Below are 22,020 nucleotides of genomic sequence, written 5' to 3'. Positions count from 1 at the left end.
GGGCGCATTGCACAATCCGAAGGGCATCCTTTCGAATTCGAAGAGTCCCATCGGCGTCGTGAACGCGGTCTTCTGCATGTCTTCGGGGGCCATCGGGACCTGCCAGTACCCACTCATGAGGTCCAATGTGGAGAAGAAGGCCGCGGTCTTCAACGCTGTCAGCGACTCCTCTATGCGGGGCAGTGGATAGGCGTCTTTGTGGGTCACTGCGTTGAGCTTGCGATAGTCAACGCAAAATCGTAGACTGCCGTCTTTCTTTTTCACGATGACTATCGGAGAGGCCCACGGGCTATGGCTTTCTCGTACGACTCCCGCTTCCTTCATCTCGTCAATCATCTTCCTCACCGGCTGGTACATTGCGGGAGGGATAGGCCGATGCCTCTCCTTGATGGGAGGGTTGGTCCCTGTCGAGATGTAGTGGCACACATCCTTCGCTCTTCCAAAATCGGACGGGCTTTGGCTAAATGCCACCGCATTCCTCTTGACGATCTCGAGGACGCCTTGGCGTTCTGGGTCGGTGGTGTCGGGGCCTCCTATTTTGATGTCTTCCCACCACGCTTTGTCACCACACCCAGCTGGTGGGTTCTCCTCGTTTCCCTCGCCGTCCGTTACAGAGGTCACGTTATGCCCAACCACGTCCTGGAAGTCGACCTGGAAGATTCGGGCGACTGGGCAATGTTGATGGAGCTTGATCGGGTAATTGTGAGGATTGACAATTCGGACCGGTACCCTACCGTCCTGGACTCGAGCCAACGTTCTGGCCACAGCAAACGGTGGGTGGCCGTCATGTTCATAAGGTTCCAGGATGGCATCGTATGCTCCTCCTCCTGGGCCAATCCTGGCCTTACACCAGATGATGTGTTCCGAATTAGGCAGGAGCAGGATCGGTCGTCGGTCTGCGACCCGAGCTTTGCCGACTTCGCCTCGGTCGTCTGTGAACCTCCGTTGTCCTTCAAGAACCCGCATCGTCCGCTGCATCGTCTTCTTCTCTCTAGGGCCAGCTGTCCTCATCCCTTTCTTCAGGGCCTCGACCATCTCTTCTGGACAGTGTTTGAGGATATTCATCCCCAGGATCATCGGGGGCAGGTGTCCACAATGGGCGGTCGTGACTAGGCAGCCTTGTCTCTGTAGGGTGGTTTTGCCTATCTTGACATCTGTCTCCCAGTAGCCTTGATAGTCGATGGGTTGACCATTACTTGCCAACAGGTGGAGCCACGTGGTGGGGGGTGCGACAATGTTCTCTCTGGGCCAGTGGCGGTCAAATTCCTCCAGCTTGATAGTTGAAACTTGAGAGCCAGTGTCCAGTAGCGCCTCCATTGTCACCCCATCGATCTCAACACTGATGTGGGGGCACTTCCCTACGAAGCGAGGCCACCAGTCTTCTTTCGGGGGACCTAGTAGCGGGTCTCCTCCCGAGGGTCGGTCCTCCTCCTCGGGGTCTCCCCGTTTAAATCGCCCTGAGGGCAGTTTCTCTCAACGTGGCCGCTTTGGTTACATCTCCGGCAGATTGGTCTGCCTTCGTCGTCGAACCGGTCGGTCGATCGTCTTCCCGATTCTCTGGGCGTACTCCACCGCGGTCTTCCTCCTCCTCTTTCTCTTCGCGGGCGCCACTCATTTTGTCTAGCTTCGCTCTGCTCCAGCCTTTGCCCCATTCTGGCCATGTTTAGAGTCAATTCTGTGAGCTTGCTATTTATAGCGGACAATGGATCTGGGCCTGCCGGCGATTGTGCTTCCTGAAGTACTGTTCTCTTCTTCGCACTACCAGGTCCCTGGTGTCTGGCTTCCCAGTGGTCCTCCGTCTCTTCTTCTCCCCCCGTAGCTCCTTCTTCCGGCTCTTCATTCTGGATTTTTTCCAACACCTGTAGTGCTGATTCTTTGAGTTCCTCGAAGGTGCAGCCTTGTTCTTGTCGCTTTATCATTCGGAGCTGGGCGCGGGTGGTCTCTTCTCTCGCCCCTTCTACGAAGAGGTCTATCAGCATTTCGTCCGCCAGTTGCACTTCTCTTGGGTCTGCGGCTTGGACTGCCTTCATGGCCTCGTATAATGCCAGTGCGAAATCACGCAGTGATTCTCCTTGTTTCTGCTTCCTGGCATATAACCTGCTCTTCAGCATTGGCACGGTTTTGGCATCGAAGATCTTTGCCAGTTTTTTCAAGATCTTGTCCGCCGTTTCCCTGTCGCCTTTTGACCATGATTTTACTTCTCTCAGGGCGGACCCTCTCAGTTGTGCCATCAGTATCTCTTTGCTCTGTTCTTCGTTCAGTTGGTATAGGGTGAACGTCGAGTTCATTCGGTCCTTGAATGCCTTGAAAGTGCTTGTGCCTTTCGTCCGCGTATCTCCCGAGAATGTGAGGAGCCACGTGGCCCCGAAGTAGTAGGGCATCGTGATCTGTGCCGCCGCTGCCTTTGGCGGTTCTTTGTCTTCCGGTAGTGGTGGGAGACGTCTGCGGGGTGATGGTATTGGGGTTCCGTCTTCCGACATTTTCCGGTCCTGTTCGTGGACGCCAAACTTAGATGTGGTACACCGGAAAAGATCGGCCAGTAACCCTTTGTGTTACCTTGATACCGGAGCTGAACAGACGTCTTCTTTCTTCTTGGCGGCCGAGACAATGAACAGGCTGAGGATAGGCTTCAAGGGTGTTTATTTACCGGAGTACCTGTAGTCACCGGTCAAACACTCGCAACCATGTAACAGCATATATTTGGCAACAGAAACAATGTCAATATCGCCTCAAATAAAGTGCGTATGCAACTGGGCACTTGCTAACAGTTAGGTAAACCCGTATAATTATACTCTAATACTTTTCTGTACCTTACAGTATAAATCACTTCAACAAGAAATCACATATATAGTGCAAATAGTATAAATCACTCTAACGTTAAACCACAACAGTGTCACGTGACGGGATACCCAATGAGTGTGTCCGTAACCACTGCCTCTGAGGCAGGCCTGTGCACAGGGTTAGGGTTGGAGTCAGTTAGAGGCCTCTATTCCGCTACTGCGCAGTCATGTAGAGCCTAAGAACAGTCTTCCTGGGGAACTACAGAGGACACTGAAGGGGGAATGTCCGGAATCCGGAAAAACACTGGAATCTCTGCTTGAGTGTTGGGAAAGGAAGTTCCTAATTCAGGCCACAAGATGGCGCTGTAGGATCTCTATTGAAGATATAACAGTACTCTGTAGAGTAAGGGGCCTGATTCTACAGCGCAGGGGCTGGTGAGAGATCTTTAGGGCAGTCTCCTCTCCCTGTGATTACAGACCGTAGGAGGGACTGACCTGACGTCTTAGCAGAGTTGGTTTTCTCCCTGGGGAGGTTAAGAGTCCCTCCGGGTCCCCACTGGCTAAGGGGAGGGCGTTTTATGGCTGCCTGGGGTCAAACTGCGACATAGGGGTAAGCAATTCCCTTCTCCTGGGGAACGCAGGTGGCCTGTGGTGCAGGCAGGGTGGCAGGTGGCCTGTGGTGCAGGCAGTCACTGTGGTGCTGGTGGCCGGGAGGTCAGGGTTCAGGCAGGGTAGCAGGTGGCCTGTGGTGCAGGCAGGGTGGCAGGTGGCCTGTGGTGCAGGCAGTCACTGTGGTGCTGGTGGCCGGGCGGTCAGGGTGCAGGCAGGGTAGCAGGTGGTCAGGGTGCAGGCGTATGCGACTTACAGTTGGTTGCGGCTCCTGCCGTGGCGATGGGGTCCCCCGGGGTCTGACCGGCTGGATCGCTTCTCCGCAGGGGGGGCACGCTAGTGTGGGCGCTGCAGCCGCAGCGTTGCCACACTCAGCTGCGCCACACTCGCCCTGCTATACCTTGCCGCCGGCTGTCCTCACTGCCGCGCTGTTGACCCGGCGTCCTCTTCTCTCGCGCCGTCCAGTCTCTCTGTCTCGTCGCCGGGGGCGCGTGGGGGATGACGCGGCTGGGTGACGCTGCGGGTCGCTCGCGTTGTCTGGGCGCCTCCCCGCTAGTGCTGCCGGGTCTTCTTCCGCTCTGTCGGGCCTCCGCTGCAAGCCGCGTCCCGCTGCTGTCCTTCTCTGCGCTGGGGTCTCCGTACACGCCAGCCGCTGTCCGACCTCTCCGTTACCCGCGGTCTCTGCCTCCAGGTCAGTCTCTCTCCGCCCCTCTTCCTTGGCGCCACACAACTCCCCTCCTCTCATTTTCGCGCTCTTCCTCGCCCTCCAATCCCAGGGCGTCCTCATTCGCGCCCTCCTCACAGAGGCAGGATTAACCCTTCAGGGTCCTGCTTTCCAAGTCTGCACAGGTTTGGTTGCCTAGCAACCCTCCGAGGGGCATTGCAAGCGCCATATGTTAGGGAAAAACAGGCTACTCCCAGCCTGGACAGTACAAGGGGCATTCCCCAAAGTCCTGGGTGTCACACTAGGTGTTATGTGGGCTAGGTGACATGAGGGAGAGAGGGAGATTGCTGTTATTTCAGGGAGTCTCCTGCAGAATGCAGGAGGGGAGGTAACTATTATGTAACAGTGTAATGTGGGCTAGGTGTTATGTGGGCTAGGTGACATGAGGGAGAGAGGAAGATTGCTGTTATTTCAGGGAGTCTCCTGCAGAATGCAGGAGGGTAGGCAGCTATGAGATGAGCATTTCCCACCTGCAGTCCACATAGTGTTGGCATGTGCAGCTCTCTGCTAACAATGCAACACAACCACATTGCTGAATCATGAGAAGCGGGCAGGCGCTACATAAAAGGGCATTGGGCAGTGCTTTGTTTCTAAAACAAAAATGCATGAAAATGAAGCTGTGGGTGATGACAGAATAAAAAAAGATCACACTACATGCTGAAAATCAGTGGTAGATTTCGTACTATGACTGTGAGGCACACGCCTAGGGGTGCCACCTACTGGGAGCAGCACAACCTGATGCCTTCGCTGGCCTCCTTTAAACGCATCTGAAGGCCCCCATACACTAATGCGCCTTCTCCAAGGGGAGAAGTTGCATCTGATCCACCTGAACCGCCAGGCAGCTTTATGGGTGGCAGGATCGTGTTGCGATATATTGTATGCCGTCCTTTTGCATAGATTTACATTTCGCTATATTGCTTGAGATCCCAGCAAGGGCTGCGCTATCTGATATATCTATAGTGCAGGCCTTGCGATCTAGGGGATCCGATGCATACAGGGACGCACATCGGATCAGAGATGAAACAAATGCGACTTGCCAGCTTTCATCCGATTTATTGGCCTGATGCGTCAAAATCAGGCAAAATCAAACAAGTGTATGGGGGCTGTAACTCGCTACAACTGGCCCCTGAGAATGAAGCCTAAGAAGAAAGAAGCATTGGGGGTTAGGTTTAGGTTAGGCAATAGCAAGGAGGGGTGGGAGGGAGGATTAGGGTCAGGCTGCTGCATGGGAGGGTTAGGGCTGGGGAGGGGGGGGCGGCAGAGGGAAGGTAAGTATAGTTATGTGACACCTGTAAGTATTTCCTCTATTAGGATGTCAGCAGCTGTATTCAGACCACTGTGCCATGGCACACTGTTCTCAAGTGGACCACCAGAGCTAAAGATGTCCACACCAGTTTACCGCCGCCACCAGTTCAACTGTTATTCACTAGTCTCTTGTTTTCATGTGAGGGCCAATGTATTTTATTTTTGTTATCTCAGGGGACAAATGGGTTTGTTTGTTTTGTTTTTTTTTCTGTGAAGGGAGGGAGGGGCATTTTTTTCCCTGTGGGGTCTGATAGTGTGCCTTGGCAATTTTAATATTATCATTGGTGTGCTAAGTGTTAAAAAAAACGGTTGAAAATCACTGCTCTAATGGAATGTTTGTGATCCTTAGCCCACATGCTACAATGGCTAAAGATGGTGTTAGCTGCAGGAGCCAATGTCTGCTTGGTAAAAAAAAAATCATAAAAACTTTTTACCATAGCTTTGTGTTGAAATTACAAATGATTATCATTGGGATTATTTACATAAAATCAATGACCATAAGCAATGGTTCCCATTTACATGACATTGTAAAGTATTGCAATCCCTAGCCTATTGGGTCAATGACCTCGAATAACTCAGAAATGAGCTAACAGAGGTTTAGCTAAATATTTTAGAAAGGCAGGGAGGGATTATCAAGACTTGCATGAATCATTTATTTTCAGGAAACAATCTTTTATTATATCAGATGGTCATGGAATGGATCCAGGAGTTTGTCATCATCTTATTTGCTTATGAGAAACACTTCATTAGCATTCACACCTCTAGGTAAGATGTATTCGGTGGCATCTCCTAAGATCATATACAGATCAAGAGTCAGCTGACCAATAATTACCGCAGCAGCACTTTAGGTCTACTAGGTTGGGATGCAGCTGCTTGGATGGTGGGATGAATGACACAAGATGCATCCCGCCACTCATTGCAAGCATACCGGCTTTAGAACCCGGGATTCAATGGGGGAAATTTACTAAGATGGGAGTTCTATTTCACATGGGATGTTGCTATGGGCAACTAATCAGAAGCTACTTCTTATTTAGCACAGCCCCCATAGATATCACAGCTCCCCTATAACGTCATCACAGCTCTTCATAGATAGACACAGGAGCATAACTAGAACTTTGTGGTCCCCATAGGAAAATTATGAAAGGGGCCCCCTCCACCGGGAATCGGTACATCTGTCAGAATGAACTTAGATCTACAGTCATTAGGTCAACCCCATTAGGTCGACTCGCTGGAAGGTCGACCTGATTTAAGGTCGACATGGGCCAAGGTCAACATGACTTAAGGTCGAATTTGCATAAAGGTCGACATGAGGAAGGTCGACTGGTCATAAGGTTGACATGGGTTTTTCACTGTTTTTTTATCCGAATGTCGACACAGTCGACATGGACACAGTTGGCAATGAGAATCGGACGCTCGCAATGCCTCGGGCAGCTTTAATAACCTCCTCCACGCCCTAGTGGATGGTAGGGCATGAAATACCGCCTGTCGGCACATGTCGGCTCAAAAAACTGTGAAAAACCCCATGTCGACCTTATGACCAGTCGACCTTCCTCATGTCGACCTTTATGCAAATTCGACCTTAAGTCATGTCGACCTTGGCCAATGTCGACCTTAAGTCAGGTCGACCTTCCTGCCAGTCGACCTAGTGGGGTCGACCTAATGACTGTAGACCTAAGTTCATTCTAATAGATGACCGCTTCCCCACTACATTGTGTAGAAGAAGAAAGATTGAGTGGAGTGGTGAGAGTGGGTGTGGTGAAATAGGGTGAGGTGACAGGGAGAGAGAGAGGAGATGAGGTGACAGTGGAGGAGACGAGGTGAGGGGGGATAAGTGACAGAGAAAGAGGGTGTGAGGTGAGAGGAGGTGAGGTGACAGTACATGTTTACAGGGGGTCAGGTGACAGGGTAATATGACAGAGGGCGGTGTGAGGGGATAGAGTGAAGTTATGGGGGTGAGGCGATGGGGTGCATTGGGAGAGAGGGTGTGGTGACAGGGTGAAGTGACAGGGGGTGAGAGGTGGTGATGTGATGGGGAGAGAGGGGGTGGGGTAGGGTTACCAACTCATCCCTTTAATTCGGGACACATATTAATTACACAGGTTCTGTGGCTGGCTTTCACCTGGTTTTAAACTGCCACACTTCAAGACACCATTTCACCTGGTTTAAAACTGTCACAGAACCTGTGCAATTAATATGTGTCCCGAATTAAAGGGATGAGTTGGTAACCATAGGGCAGGCATTCCCAACCACGGTCCTCAAGGCACGCCAACAGTGCAGGTTTTGTAGATATCCAGGCTTGAGCACAGGTGACTTAATTAGTATCTGAGGGATTCTGATTAAACCATCTGTGCTGAAGCCTGGATGTCACTAAAACCTGCACTGTTGGTGTACCTTGAGGACCGTGGTTGGGAATGCCTGCCCTAGGGTGAGGTTACAGGAGGCATGGTGGGAGGGGGTACGGTGACAGGGTGAGGTGATGGCATGAGGTGATGGGGGTTTGAGGTGACAGAGAGAGAGGGGTGATGTGACAGAGTGTGGGGTGAGAGGGTTATGGTAACAGGGGAAGTGGTGAGGAGGAGAGTTAGGAAAAACACAAGAAAAAGAAAGCCATTGTGGTTTGCAAAAGAAGTAGCAAGTATTGTGAAAGCAAAAAAGTTGGCCTTTAAGAAATTTAAGCAGACGCAGAAGAATGAGGACAAAGAGGTGTATCTTGTTAGACAGAAGGAGGCTAAGAAGTTAATTAGATGTGCAAAAGCACAGGCTGAAGAGAAAATGGCCGAGTCAGTGGGTAAAGGGGGGAAAACTTTTTTTAGGTATATAAGTGAAAGGAGAAAAACAAAAAGTGGAATAATTAGACTGAAGACAGAGAGTGGAAGTTTTCTTGAGGGGGACAATGTAATAGCAGATAATATTAATAATTATTTCTGCTCAGTATTCACTGCTGAAGGAGAGGGGAAGGGGCCACAGTTAAGTTGCAAGTATAGTCAGAAAACTGAGGGAGAGACAAGTACATTTACAGAGGAGAAGGTCCTCACAGAACTCTCAAAACTGAAAGTGGATAAATCAATGGGGCCAGATGGGATACATCCAAGGATACTAAAAAAGCTTAAAGGGGAGCTGGTAAAACCAATAACAGAATTATTCAACCAGTCACTAGCTACTGGAGTAATCCCAGAGGACTGGAAAACAGCGAATGTAGTCCCACTGCACAAAAGTGGAAGCAAGGAAGAGGTAAGCAACTATCGACCAGTGAGCCTTACATCAGTAGTAGGGAAATTAATGGAAACACTCTTAAAACAAAGAGTTGTAGAATATCTCAAAACCAGCAATTTACAGGATCCAAAACAGCATGGGTTTACTGGGGGAAGATCATGTCAAACAAATCTTATTGACTTTTTTGACTGGGTGACTAAAGTAATAGATCAAGGTGGGGCTGTAGATGTAGCTTATCTAGACTTTAGTAAAGCTTTTGACACTGTCCCACATCGCAGACTGTTAAATAAACTTGAAAGCTTGGGATTGGATTCTAAGATAGTTGAATGGATAAGAGCGTGGTTGCAGGACAGAAAACAGAGAGTTGTAGTCAACGGAGTACAGTCAAAGGAGGGAAAGGTTACAAGTGGAGTACCCCAGGGATCTGTACTTGGACCGGTGCTTTTTAATATCTTTATTGGTGATATTGCAAATGGAATTGAGGGTAAAATGTGCCTTTTTGCAGATGACACAAAGGTATGCAACAGGGTAGACACACCAGGAGGGGTAAAACAAATGATTGAGGATCTAGGCAGATTAGAGAAATGGTCAAGATAATGGCAACTACAGTTTAATGCCAAAAAATGCAAAATCATGCACTTGGGTCTCAGAAATCCAAAGACTCAATATAGTATAAATGGCACTATAATGGAAACTACAGAGGAAGAGAGGGATCTAGGTGTCACTATTTCAGAGGACTTAAAAGCAGGTAGGCAATGTAACAAAGCAATGAAGAAGGCAAGTCAGATGCTTGGTTGCATAGGGAGAGGTATCAGCAGTAGAAAGAAAGAAGTAATAATGCCACTGTATAGGTCATTGGTACGACCTCACCTAGAGTATTGTGTTCAGTTCTGGAGGCCATATCTCCAGAAGGATATAAATACATTAGAGACTGTACAAAGAAGAGCAACTAAAATGGTGCATGGCCTACATCACAAAACGTACCAGGAAAGACTAAAAGATCTTAATATGTATACTTTAGAGCAGAGAAGGGAAAGGGGGGACATGAAAGAAACTTTCAAATATATCAAGGGCTTTAACAAGGTACAGGTGGGAGACATTCTTCACAGGAAGAGGAGCAACAGAACACGAGGACATGCACTGAAACTAGAGGGAGGAAGATTCAGGGGAAATGTGAGGAAGAATTTTTTCACAGAAAGAGTAGTAGATAAGTGGAATAGCCTCCCAACAGAGGTGGTAGACGCAAATACAGTAGTACAATTTAAACATGCTTGGGATAAGCATATTGATATCCTTACATAAAAATAAGGATCAAATATAGTTTGAGGTAACATGTTTAAAAAAAGGGGCAGACTAGATGGGCCAAGTGGTTCTTATCTGCCGTCAAATTCTATGTTTCTATGAGATGACGCATGTCTAATTCTCACTAGTCTCTCCTGTTCACATATCCGCAGTGAAGGGTCTCCTCAGCTGCTGGGTCCCTGATTCCGCTGCCACAGTGGAGGGTCTCCTCACATGTGCTGGTAGCCACTGGGTCCCTGCTCCTGTGGCCCCAATGAAGTGTCTCCTCGCCTGCGTTGGCAGCCGCATGCGTTTTATTTTTTACTTTATTAAAAAAATATATATAACCTGTGCATGGTGGGCTACTAAGACCAGCTTGGCAGGCCACAGGTTGAAGACCCCTGTTCTAGAAGATAATAGATAGTATCTGATTGGTTGCCCATAGCAACATTACATGTGAAATAGAACTAGCATCTTAGTAAATTTCCCACTATCTGTGTACACGTCAAGGGTGCTAGGAGGAATCTGATTGGATCCCTCTCAAGTTTGATCAGTTATCACATTCTGGACCATGGTACAAATAAATGTAATGGTTAAACCGCTAGAAATGGCATTTTCAGAGGTTTCACCACAAAATATGCATTGCTACAAAGTGTATAAGTACTGTATACATACAGTATACAGGAGCAAATGACAATATATATAAAGCATTTTCTATGTTATCACTTAATTCAAATGAGTTGCTTTTAGTTCTAGTAAGATGTACCTGCCCATCCTGATATGGAGCCCACATAGACCATAGATGAAGTGAGTGAGATGCAGGCCAAGCGCAGCATTGATAATTAGCTGATGCATTGCCGGCTGTAGCTCAGTCCTATACATTTAATCATAACCCATCATCAGGGGTCAAAGCACATCCTCAGGTGACATAGCACATCCTCAGGTGACATAGCACATCCTCAGGTGACATAGCACATCCTCAGGTGACATAGCACATCCTAGCAGCATAATTAACAGTATTTATTAATACATTTAATATTAAGTTGGTTGATTTTATTAATAAATACAGTCAGTCATTCATGTCTACACACCCTACCATTCTTCTGGTAAATATAAAATAATGGATGCTCATTAATAGACATAATCTCTGATTAACAGAAACATTTTAAAACCATCCATGCATAGATATATGGTCAGATGCAGATTGAAACAGCTATTAGAGAAATCCAACTTTGTCACAGAGAAGATGTTAAAAGCTGCCTTGGTGACAACAGTGTTTTTATTGTGCCTGATTCAGTTGTGGTTGTAGTCGCTATCGAAGCAGCAGCAAATAGCGCTAATATGGTAATGCAGCAGGAGGCATCAGACCACCGGCTGCATTACTGATCAGAACCATGTCCAAGGATGCAGCATCGGATCTTTCCCTGCACCACTGGGCTGCTTGCAGCACCTATGGAGACTTGCAAGCCTTCCGTCGGGGAGGCAAGGACACCTCTGTGCAACAATGGAGATCATGGCCTCTTCCCTCCCCCTAAATGGTGATAACATGTCTCCATTATAACAGAGTCAGCCGCTGCCCCCTCCTTACCCCCAAACAGCATCATACTGTCATTCACTGCCCCCTCCCCCACCCCGAAACAGCATCAGATAATTAGACATTGACAGTCTGATGACATCCCTGCATCACAGGATACATTCGAACAAAACCTGCACATGGTCAAAGTGCTGACCATCTGTACTTTGTGTATCAGGGCGCACCTCCACCATAGTTACCTACCCTCCTGCATTCTGCAGGAGACTCCCTGAAATAGCAGCAATCTCCTGCTCTCCCTCATTAGTCTAGCAATCTCCCTCATTTAACCTAGCCCACATTATGTAGCTGTTATTTTGGGGGAAAAAAGAAATGAGAGATAGATACATTTATATTGAATCATCAGAACCATTTCCCAGCATTGGTGATAAAACACAATGATCCCTATGACTGCATGAATGTCTTGTGGTCATTTATGTGGAACAACGTGTAAAACACAATATATGAATAATCCCTGACTCATATCAGCTCTTACTAACTGCTTTGGGGCTCATCTACATTTGTATATAAGTCATTGTAAAAGATTCCTCTCAAATGTAGCAGTACCCACCCACGCTTCTAGGTGCCGCATTCACAATCTCTTTTCACAATCTCTCCATATATGGCACTAGACACGCCTTCTGGGTGGAGCATGGCACGCCCCCTCAATGGGGCGCTGTGCAAAATTATACTACCAACTATAATCTCCCTGAAACTAGTTTTCAAAAGTAGGCAAGTATCCTCCAACCACACCTGAATCTGGCCCATTGTGCGACATAGTTAAGAAGTTAAACAATGAAGTTCTCATTAGGAATGCTAAGACTCCAAGCAAGCTCAGTATGATATAATCTGGATCCTCATGCCCAGTGCTACACATACACTCTCACTTGCGTTTGATCTGACAATCAGTGGTCCCCTTAAACCCCTGTCCGTTCGTTAAGCCTTTCATGATCATTGACTCTGTATCAGTATCCAGCCTCTCAGAACATTTCCTGTTTTCCTAATTCATTTTAAATTGATCCAACTTTAGAATGTGACTGCTGATTTCTTTGCTCCTTGACCCTGGCTTTCCTTCCTGACCATGTTGTTTGTTGCCTGGCCCTAGTTAGTCTGAACTACAGGCTCTCATACACCCTATATTCTCTGGGCACTCTACGTGAATTCAGTTCCAGTGTGAACTTTGATTTATATCCTCAATTGTGCAATGGTGGCCCTGGGAAAATAAAAGATCTTTACTAACCATCTGCGCAGTGTGTACAACCCACAACAACTACGTCTCTTTTCTTAAAATTATGGGGTACTGTTTACTCATTTACTAAACATGGCAGTAATAAAGCCCCTTCACCTCCTCTTAGGGGTAGATGTATGAAGCAATGTTAAGGGAGGAGAAGTGATAAATTGCCTGGTACCTTACCAACGGCCAATCAGTTTCTAACTGTCCCTTTTTAAACCTAGCCTGTAACTTAACAGTCGGGAGCTGATTGGCCGGTGATAAAGTACCAGGCACTTTATCACTTCTCCTCCCTCATCACTGCTTCATACATCTACTGTACCCCAGACTTTCTTACTGTAACAGTGGAATTCTGACAAGGTGTACTAGAAAAGCAGTAGGCATTACATTCCCAGAACATTTGAGTTTGTGAACGGAGCTCCTTAAGTTGGAATGTAGCACAGAACCTTATAGCCAAGTTCCTCCAAGTGATTAAGCATATAAACCAGAAATGCCACCTGTCCAGACTCCTGACACCGGGCTTAATTACCGGGCTGTCTGGAGTAATCCCGGATGGATGGTAACTCTAAATAAAATATACATTGGTGGCGGTAACGTATACATGGCTGTCCTGCGTCAGCCATGTATGCATTGCCTCTATAATAAAATCTGCATTGGTGTCGTGGCAGCGATAACGTATACGTTGCTGGCAATGTATACATTACCGTCATAAAAAAACACATTGGTGACCAGTGGTGGCGGTAACATATATATTTTTGGCCTGCACCGGCGATGTATACGTTGCCGCCATAAAAATTATACATTGGTGGGCAGTGGTGCAAGTAATATATGCATTGCTGGCGTGTGCCAGCAATGTATATATTACTGGCTTATAAATATACATTGGTGCCCAGTGGTACCAGTAATATATACATTGCTGGCATGGGCCAGCAATGTATATATTACTGGCTTTAAAATCACATTGGTGGCCAGTGGCTTATAAATATACATTGGTGCCCAGTGGTACTAGCAATATATAAATTACTGGCATGTGTCAGCAATCTATATATACTGGCTTAAAATTCACATTGGTGGTCAGTGGCGTGCATATGCTCCATTGAGCATTGCAGTCAGCCGGGAGATGTGCCGGGGGCGGGGCGTTCCGCCGGGATGTGTGGCCTGGCCTTGCAGATGGAGACGGGTGCAGCCGAGCGTGGTGGCGTGGGCTCGGCGGCAGGGTGAGTATGCACGGGGGGGGAGCGCGGGGAGCAGGAGGAGGGAGCGGATGGCCAGCTGGGCTGAAAGTGTCTCATCTTTCAGCCCAGCAGCCGTACACACACAGCGATGATGGCATGCTGGTTAGGATTACCAACTCATCCCTTTAATCCGGGACACATATTAATTACACAGGTTCTGTGGCAGTTTAAAACCAGGTGAAATGGAGTCTTAAGGTGTGGCAGTTTAAAACCAGGTGAAAGCCAGCCACAGAACCTGTGTAATAAATATGTGTCCCGGATTAAAGGGATGAGTTGGTCACCATAATGCTGGTAAAACCAGCAGATGGGAGACTTTGCTAGCGATGATGCGGGAGCGCGCATCATCGCTAGTCGGGAATCTATGGTCCATACACACTATGCTATTTTCAACTGAAAATCGCTCAAAACGGCTGTTTTGAGCGATTTTCAGCTGAAAATCTGTAAGTGTATATAAGGTTCCCTAGATTATTTTCAATGTTCTAATTGTAAAGGCATTTACTTGGTTGTAAAGCTTTGTGCACTATGGGGAAAGAGCCTTATGTAAACATATTTAGAGAAAACGTTTTATTAAGAATGAATTCATAGGTTTTACATAGGTGGGTTTCAAAATAATAAATAAACCAGGAATCTCTTCATTTTTTACTAAAAATAAGGGAAAGCCCATGCATTTCCACAGTCACATCGTCGACAAAGTCGCTCAGATTTAAAGGGTATACACACGGTGCAATTTCTTTTTTATTCAATCCTGATTTGCTTGGAATCGATTTGCGCGGCGCGGTCTACTCATTAGATTTATACGATACAGTGCAGATCTGTTCTACACAGTCTTGCCTGCACAGTCTATATTTCCATTCGATTTATATAAAATTTTGCTTATATAAGCAAAATCGAATAGAAATATAGATGAAATCTCTCCGTGTGTATGCCCTATGAGTGGTATATTTACTATACAAGTGGAGATATTGCGCAATGCAACCAATAAGATTCCAACTTCTATCTTCTAGAAGGTGCTAGATAAATTATAATTTAATTTAGATTGGTTGCTATTAGCAACATCTCCACTTCTATAAACCCCACTTTAGTAAATATACCCATAACAATTTATTTTTGCCAGAAGGTACATGTATTGGGCAACCACCAGGCAAGGATTCTCCCAGCAACATGACTGGAGACTTGCACTGTAGGAGCATATACAAAGAAGAAACAATGAGCTACAGTATTTTGAAGGCCCAATCTACAAAGGCCATAGGAGGCTACATTAGACCAGTGATGGTGGAGATCCTTCATATATTCACTAAACAACATCTTAGACCTGACATAGCAGCTTCAGTGGAAGATGAATATGGCTACAAAATATTGCAAGCTGCAGTTGTCCTGATCTAGGGGTGAGTTTAGGTGACTGGCTACAGACCTGTTACTGACTACAGCCCTGGACAGAGGAAGGGGAAATGCAACAATTATTACCAGGTAATGTTTTTTTCCATGAATTCCTGCATGTGTTGTGTGCATTATATAATTCCTGTGTATAGCTCTATATTGGATCAAACCATTAGTGACTTCTGTCAAAGAAATGCAATCAGTAGATAATAATAGTGGTTATAAGTCTTTTTTTCCCATTATGGTCTTTATTCAGGTCCATAAGCAGGTCTGTGCTCATTCACACCCATCCTTACGGGCTGAGGGCGGGGGAGAGGCATGTGGGTCAGCGGAGTGGCCCATTAGCATATGGGAACTCCCAGCGTTTCATGGTAATTGTCCGATGGTGCGGGTGCGGGCAGCTGACATCACCGGTTGTCAGCTGCAAACACACATCTAAGGTTGCTCTGAGCAACCTTAGATGTGCATGTGCCTTCGTCATCATTTCATGGTCAGCGACCATCGAATGCTATGGGTGTTCTCTCGCAGGCTGTAAATGGATTTTTATGTAAAACATCCATTTGCATGCCGTGCGAACATACTCGCCATGTGACTGGTGGGCCGGCGTACCACCATTCACAAGGTGGGATCTAGTTGCCTCACAAGGATGCGAATTTGCATCCGAGCGAATCAACCAGAATAACCCCCTATAGCTGTTCCCTTGGCTGTGCGGCTGTCCCCTACTAGACCGTTTTCCTTAGTATCTTCCCAGTAGATAAAGAGCATTGGGGATATCTCCTACTAAACCATGAGTCACATTCAGTAAAGCAAAAAAAACAAGTCATTCTTAGTGTGGAACAAACCATGTTACTCTGCAAGGGAAGCAAATCCATTTATATAGTTTCTCCGCAGGGTAAATACTGGCTGCTTTGCATGTAGCCCACCCAAATCTAATTCTTGCTGCACATTACATCTGCCCCATCTGCAGTGAGCCGAAACAGATATCGCTCAGAAGGGCCAAAATTTGCAATATCGTTTTAAAAGTTTGCAAAGTAATTGAATATCAGGGAGCAATTGGAAGGGGTAACAAGGAGTGGCAGCAAAAACACAGATGTGTCGCAACCATTTTACTGCTTGTGACTGCGATCCCACAAGCAGTAGAAATCTCTCTGAATCAGGCACAGTGTGGCTATCCCTTGGATCTATTCTTTGACAACCGAGCCCATTATAAAAGTATAAACAGTAAAATAAACTCAAAACATTCTTCTTCTATGTCAGTGTTGAGTATATTATACGCCCTCAGCATACAACAATTGTCATATGGCAGTAGAACACTGATTTCATTAATCCCAGTCCCTGGAAGACTTGTTGAACGGATATTGTTATACACTGGGAAAGCATTTGAACCTTTTTTCCCCATGAATTTTACCCTTTATTGTAACAGCGTCCGTAAAGCACAACAATATTCCTCTCTCCAGTCAGGCTCAATTACCATCCGATACCCGTTTTTCAAAAATCCAACATGTTCTGTATTGTCATCGTCCTCCAATGGTCAAGGAGGTAACAATCCATTGTCATTAATGTTCTGTATTTGGTCCAATGATTCATTTACTCCATGTCCTCATACGAACTCCAAACAGTCACTTTTCTGTAGACCGAAGCGTTCTTTGTAGGTATTGAAAAGCTCTTGTAGACAGTTAATGTAAAGCGCATGGTATGCATCCACCTGCTGTTCGGAAGGGTTCTCCGTCCTAGGTACAGGAATGGGTTTTCCAACTGGAAAGAAAGAAAACCGTTCAGCTGAGGACAGTAAATGCACTGAGCCGTGTTGTTGCTTATCATCAGTATTCTATCCCCCAGGAGACACCTTGTGATGGGCCCAATCTGCTTTCACAGGAAATGTGTATCTAATATAACTGGCAGGATGTGCTAAGGGCAATGAGTCACAATTTTATTAGAAACACTATAAGAAGTCAGTTCAAAACTTTATAAAGAGAAATCCAAATGTCAGGTAAATATAATTGTTATGTTGCCTTTATATATAAAGGGTGGTAACTGCCTGCTCACATGTCATGAAACTGGTTTCTGCCAAACTACATCTAGTCTGTCTCCAGATTTGTTCTAGGGGCCTGATTCAGACCTGAGTGCATGGCTGATAATTAGGAATTTACTGATCAGGTATACACCGCCTCGCCAGAGTGAAATCCCGCCCCCTGCAGGCCTGTGAATTGCTTTGCACGGCTTGCGGAAATATTGCAGACCTGCAAATAGCTGCAAATCCATTCCCAAGCCGCTCACCATCAAATGATATTTCCAGTCTGTGCGTAGTCCAGGGCTTACCCGGCAGCTGTGATTGAAATAGGCTGTTGGGGGGCCGGAGCTGATGTCACATTACTTGCCTGTGCACACCTGCATTTTCCCTGACACTCCCAGAAAACAGCCAGTTACCACCCACAAACACCAGCTGTCAATCCCCCTTCGAATGGCCAATGAATAAAAAAAGTAATAATAATAATAATTTTATTTATATAGCGCTCTTTCTCCAATAGGACTCAAGGTACTTAACAGATAGAATAAATGTAATAAAGGGGTAGATTTATTATAGCGCAGTTCCTGCTTCGCCTCATTAGCGAGGCGAAGCAGGAGGGGAGACCGACTAGATGTATCAACATCTTGTCCGCCGAAGCGGGGTAGCGCTAACTCCCCCCTCCGGCTATGTACCCTCCTGGAGACAGCACATCAGTTAATACAGATGTGCTGTCTCTTTTCCCCCCCGGCCAGCTCACTGCGCATGAGCGGGATCTCGCTACTCTCGTGAGATCCCCAGTGCAGCTCAGGGACAGCGCTGTCCCAGCTGTGGGCATTGGGCATCGCCGCCTGCAGCTGTCAAAGTCAATAGCTGCAGGCAGTGGAACGGTCAGCGATGCTGACCGTTCATAAATTAGGCAGGAGGCAGGCGCGCAGTACGTAATATCGTAGCTGCGCTATGCCTCCTGCCCCACACCGCCGCACGCTGGACACCCGCTCAGCGGGTGTCATAGATCAGGGGAAGCGCTTTTCCCTGCAATAACGCATGGGGATAGCGCATATTCCCTTGATCGACCTTTAATAAATCTACCCCACAGTACAGAAACAATGAAGTGCAGAAAAGCTTTTCATAACGGAAAGAAGGAAACGCTTGAGTAAACAGGAAAATCTTGAGTTTGTTTTTTAAGCATTCTAGAGTGGGGGATCTCGAACTGTGCGGGGAAGTGAAATCCATAAAGTTGGAGCTGAATGGCTAAAAGCTTGACCCCCAGACGAATTACGGGAGATCCTAGGTACTGCTAAAAGTCTTCTATCTACAGACCGCAGTAATCATGTGGGACAGTATGGAATCAGAAGCTGCTTCAGGTACCTTGGGCCTTGGTCATGTAGGGCTTTGAAACTCAGTAAGTTGATCTTGAGAATGATTCGCCATTTTATGGGCAGCCAGTGAAGGGAGTAGAGAATGGAAGTAGCAGGATTTTATTGCAGGAGGGCCTTGCTTATGCGTACTTCATGCCATACGCATGCACACTCTATCGATAATTGCCCGCCCTGAAAATTCCCAGCTGTGTCAATCAGGCCCTAAGATCTGGTCCATGATATGGATAATGAAGGCATACCTGGTAGACAGTGCTACCAGTGTAACTGTCTAATGTAATGTCCTTTATTACTGGACGCCTCATAATCCTATGGAGAAATAATAATTCAGCCATTTAGGCCTATGGATCCTGAACTTAGTCTTCCGAATTATGTTTAATTTGTAAGTGCCGGATTCTGTGATGAATGGATATTGGACATAGAGGTTTGTGCATTTTCACCCATATGCAGTGTTATATATATATGGTCGGGGTATACCACTCCCTAGTCAACAGCATCATAATCTGTGCAAACCTTCATCAAATGATGTCTGAACAAAGGCAAATGCATGTATCTGACCATCCTTGTATGGTTAGGTCTAACTACCATCCTTGTATAGACCACACTGATAGGACACCTCCAGGTGATACATGTACAGTAAAGAAACTCTGCAGTACAATCACCTGAGCAGTAGGCCTTCTATCTCCATGTAGTTGTTACCAGCCACAGATCTTCAGAAAGTATTTCACAATTTATAGCTAGAGATTATTTATAAGGGAGCAGGGTGGAAAACATTTCTGATCCTAAAGGTCCTTTACAGCTAATTAGTTCATTGATATTTGCATTTCCTGTAAAAGTATACATTCTAATGAGAGCAATACCACATTCCAGATAGGTATCTACATGTTAATAGACAGTAATGGCTGTCCATGCACTATAGAAGAACGCAAGTAACATATAATGGTATGGTCTCTCTAAACGTAAAGTTTATCAGTCCTAATCCTAATTCCAAATATATTTAAGCATGAATGGATTAGGAAGCACTATAGCCTCATTCTAAATGTCCATCACAAGTCTCCCCGCAAGTCTTTAGTTGTGGGTTTTGGTTAGGTTGGGGTATAATTAAAGCTAGCAGCCCATTCATTGTCATTTGTTTAATCTTTCCCACATGATCTATCCTTATAATAAAACACAGTGAAATAAAAGTGTCTAGGGAGTTCTTCCTTACATTCTGGCCCTTATTCTGGTTTCTGGTTGACTCGCAAGGCTGCGAATTTCAGCCTTGTGAGTTCACCAGGGGCCACCCCCTGCTTCCCTTCCTTCTATCTTCTGCTCCCCTACTCACCTTCCTCCTCTCCTCCACTCCCTATCTTACATTCCACCGCACCTCCTCTCCCCTTCTCTGCTCCCCCTCCTCTCTGCTTCCCTCCCTCCATCTCCTATTTTCTTCTCCCCTGCTCCTTCTCCTCTATTTCTCTTCTCTCCACCTCTATCCCCACACTTTCCCTATTTCTCTGACAATTTCTACATGGTGCTGTCTATCACTCCCTTTAACTGACAACCTTTATCTCTAATTCTCTTTCCCATTTTCTCCCTGAAATACCCCTTTCCCTCCCTGGCACCACCTCTCTTTCCCTATCTCTTCCCCTTTCTCTCCTTCACATCCTCTCTTTCATTCTCTCTCCCCATTTCTCTTCCGTGACATCCACTTTAATTCTCTCTCTCCCCCTTTCTCTTCCCTGACACCTTGGGAGAGGTTTATTAGGATGAGAGATTCAGAAAGTGAGAGATTTGGTAAGAAATCTCCAGTTTTTTTAAAGCGGCAATCATTTACACTTCAAAATCAAACTAGTTTTGCAGTGTAAATGATTGCCGCTTTAAAAAACCTGGAGATTTCTTACCAAATATCTCACTTTCTGAATCTCTCATCCTATTAAATCTCACACCTTCTCTCTCTCTCTATCATTATCTCTCCCTGACACCTCTATCTCACTGACTGACTTTCCCCAACACTCTCTCTCGCTTTATCTTCCCACTTTTGTCTCTCTTTTCCCGACACCCTCTTTGTCTCACTCACTCTTTTTTCTGCCCCCCCCCCCCCAACCTAAAGGGCATTGTAATGGGAGGGAAAGGGGGCCCTTTCAAGATTTTACTATGGGGCCCACAAAGCGTTAGTTACGCTCCTGTCTCCTCATCATTCTTTACGTCATCTACTGCCTCCTCATCACCCATTTCCTATTGCAAGGCCATCCCCATTTTTCCAGCACCTGCAAAATAACTTGGCATTATTTCCCCCTGCCACGGTGCCCCCATGTCATTTTTTTCTGGATCCGCCCCTGTACTAACCCACAGTGTTGATAGCTCTCCGTAGGGGCATTATTCCTTTGGACGTACTGGAGAAGATCCCTTGTCCAAAAAAGATGCATGGAGCAAAACCAATCCACTGCTGGAATGATTCCTGGAGGTTCCTCTTCCAGCTCCCAGGTTCAAAGTGACACTGATGAAATAACTCATTCTCCCCAAATGAATACACAGGAACCAAAGATGCACTGTGAAACAAAGACATGATGTTATTGTCTGCTGCTGGCACCTAAGGAAACACCATTCTTTCAGTGCCCAAAATAAGTTATCTAAATGACTAATCATGGGTCTTCAAACTGCGGCCCTCCAGATGTTGTGAAACTACAAATCCCAGCATGCCGAGGGGCGTGGCAACGGCAGGGCGGGAGTGAGAGAGCGTGAGGGAGCTCTCTGGGCAGAACATCCTGTACAGCTGCAATAACGGGAGAGGCGTTGTGAGAAAGCCGACTGCTGGGCTCCACGAGAGGAGGAAGATTTCTCCCTTCCTTCTTACCTGCATTCTGACGGACCAGCAGGAGGGTCAGAGACGGAGAAGAATCCGGCGGCAGTGTTGTTTTGGCCGGACGGCAGCGGCAGAGGCAGTGGGGGAGTGACGTGGCGTGGTCGCGCCCAGCGCATCAGAGGAGGACGACGCCAGGAAGCCGTGCGACTGGCGCACGTGGAGTGTGGCGGGGAGCGGGTACAGCCGTGGGCGACAGCACCGGAGTCGGGACCCCCCTCCCCCCCCCCCCCGAGGCAAACGGGTGTGCGAGGGTGGCTGGAGGAGATCACAGCGTGGTCGCAGGTTTAATAGTACACTGGCCGCATGAACTGAATGAGGTGCAGAGGAAACACGGCCCAAAGGTGAGCAGCAGATTGGTGGAAGATGATAGCCAGGCAAGTACAACATTCTGTCTGCCTAATAAATCGCATAAACCTCCTGGCTGCATATGCACTGTACTGGTGTGGGCCTGACAATAGCCTCCTAGATC

The 22,020-nt window shown here is 46.8% G+C and overlaps 1 protein-coding gene across 6 annotated transcripts in view; it reads right to left on the bottom strand.

The window, feature by feature from the left end:
* Positions 1-14,497: 14,497 nt before the first annotated feature.
* Positions 14,498-22,020, bottom strand: part of LOC146064530 (diacylglycerol O-acyltransferase 2-like) — a 51,546-nt gene continuing 44,023 nt past the window's right edge. For all 6 annotated transcript variants that reach the window (XM_083178115.1, XM_083178116.1, XM_083178113.1 and 3 more), the window contains 2 exons: positions 21,035-21,237; positions 14,498-17,080 (listed from right to left, as the gene is read on the bottom strand). In XM_083178115.1, coding sequence (XP_083034241.1) covers positions 16,926-17,080; positions 21,035-21,237 — 358 coding nt within the window. In that variant the 3' untranslated portion in view covers positions 14,498-16,925. The remainder of the gene's footprint in view (positions 17,081-21,034; positions 21,238-22,020) is intronic.

The sequence above is a fragment of the Crinia signifera genome, chromosome 3, assembly GCF_055691185.1.
Source record: "Crinia signifera chromosome 3, ASM5569118v1, whole genome shotgun sequence".
Lineage (NCBI taxonomy): Eukaryota > Metazoa > Chordata > Amphibia > Anura > Myobatrachidae > Crinia > Crinia signifera.
Note: the sequence above shows the minus strand (reverse complement) of the source record. Positions and strands in the feature narration are given on the sequence as shown.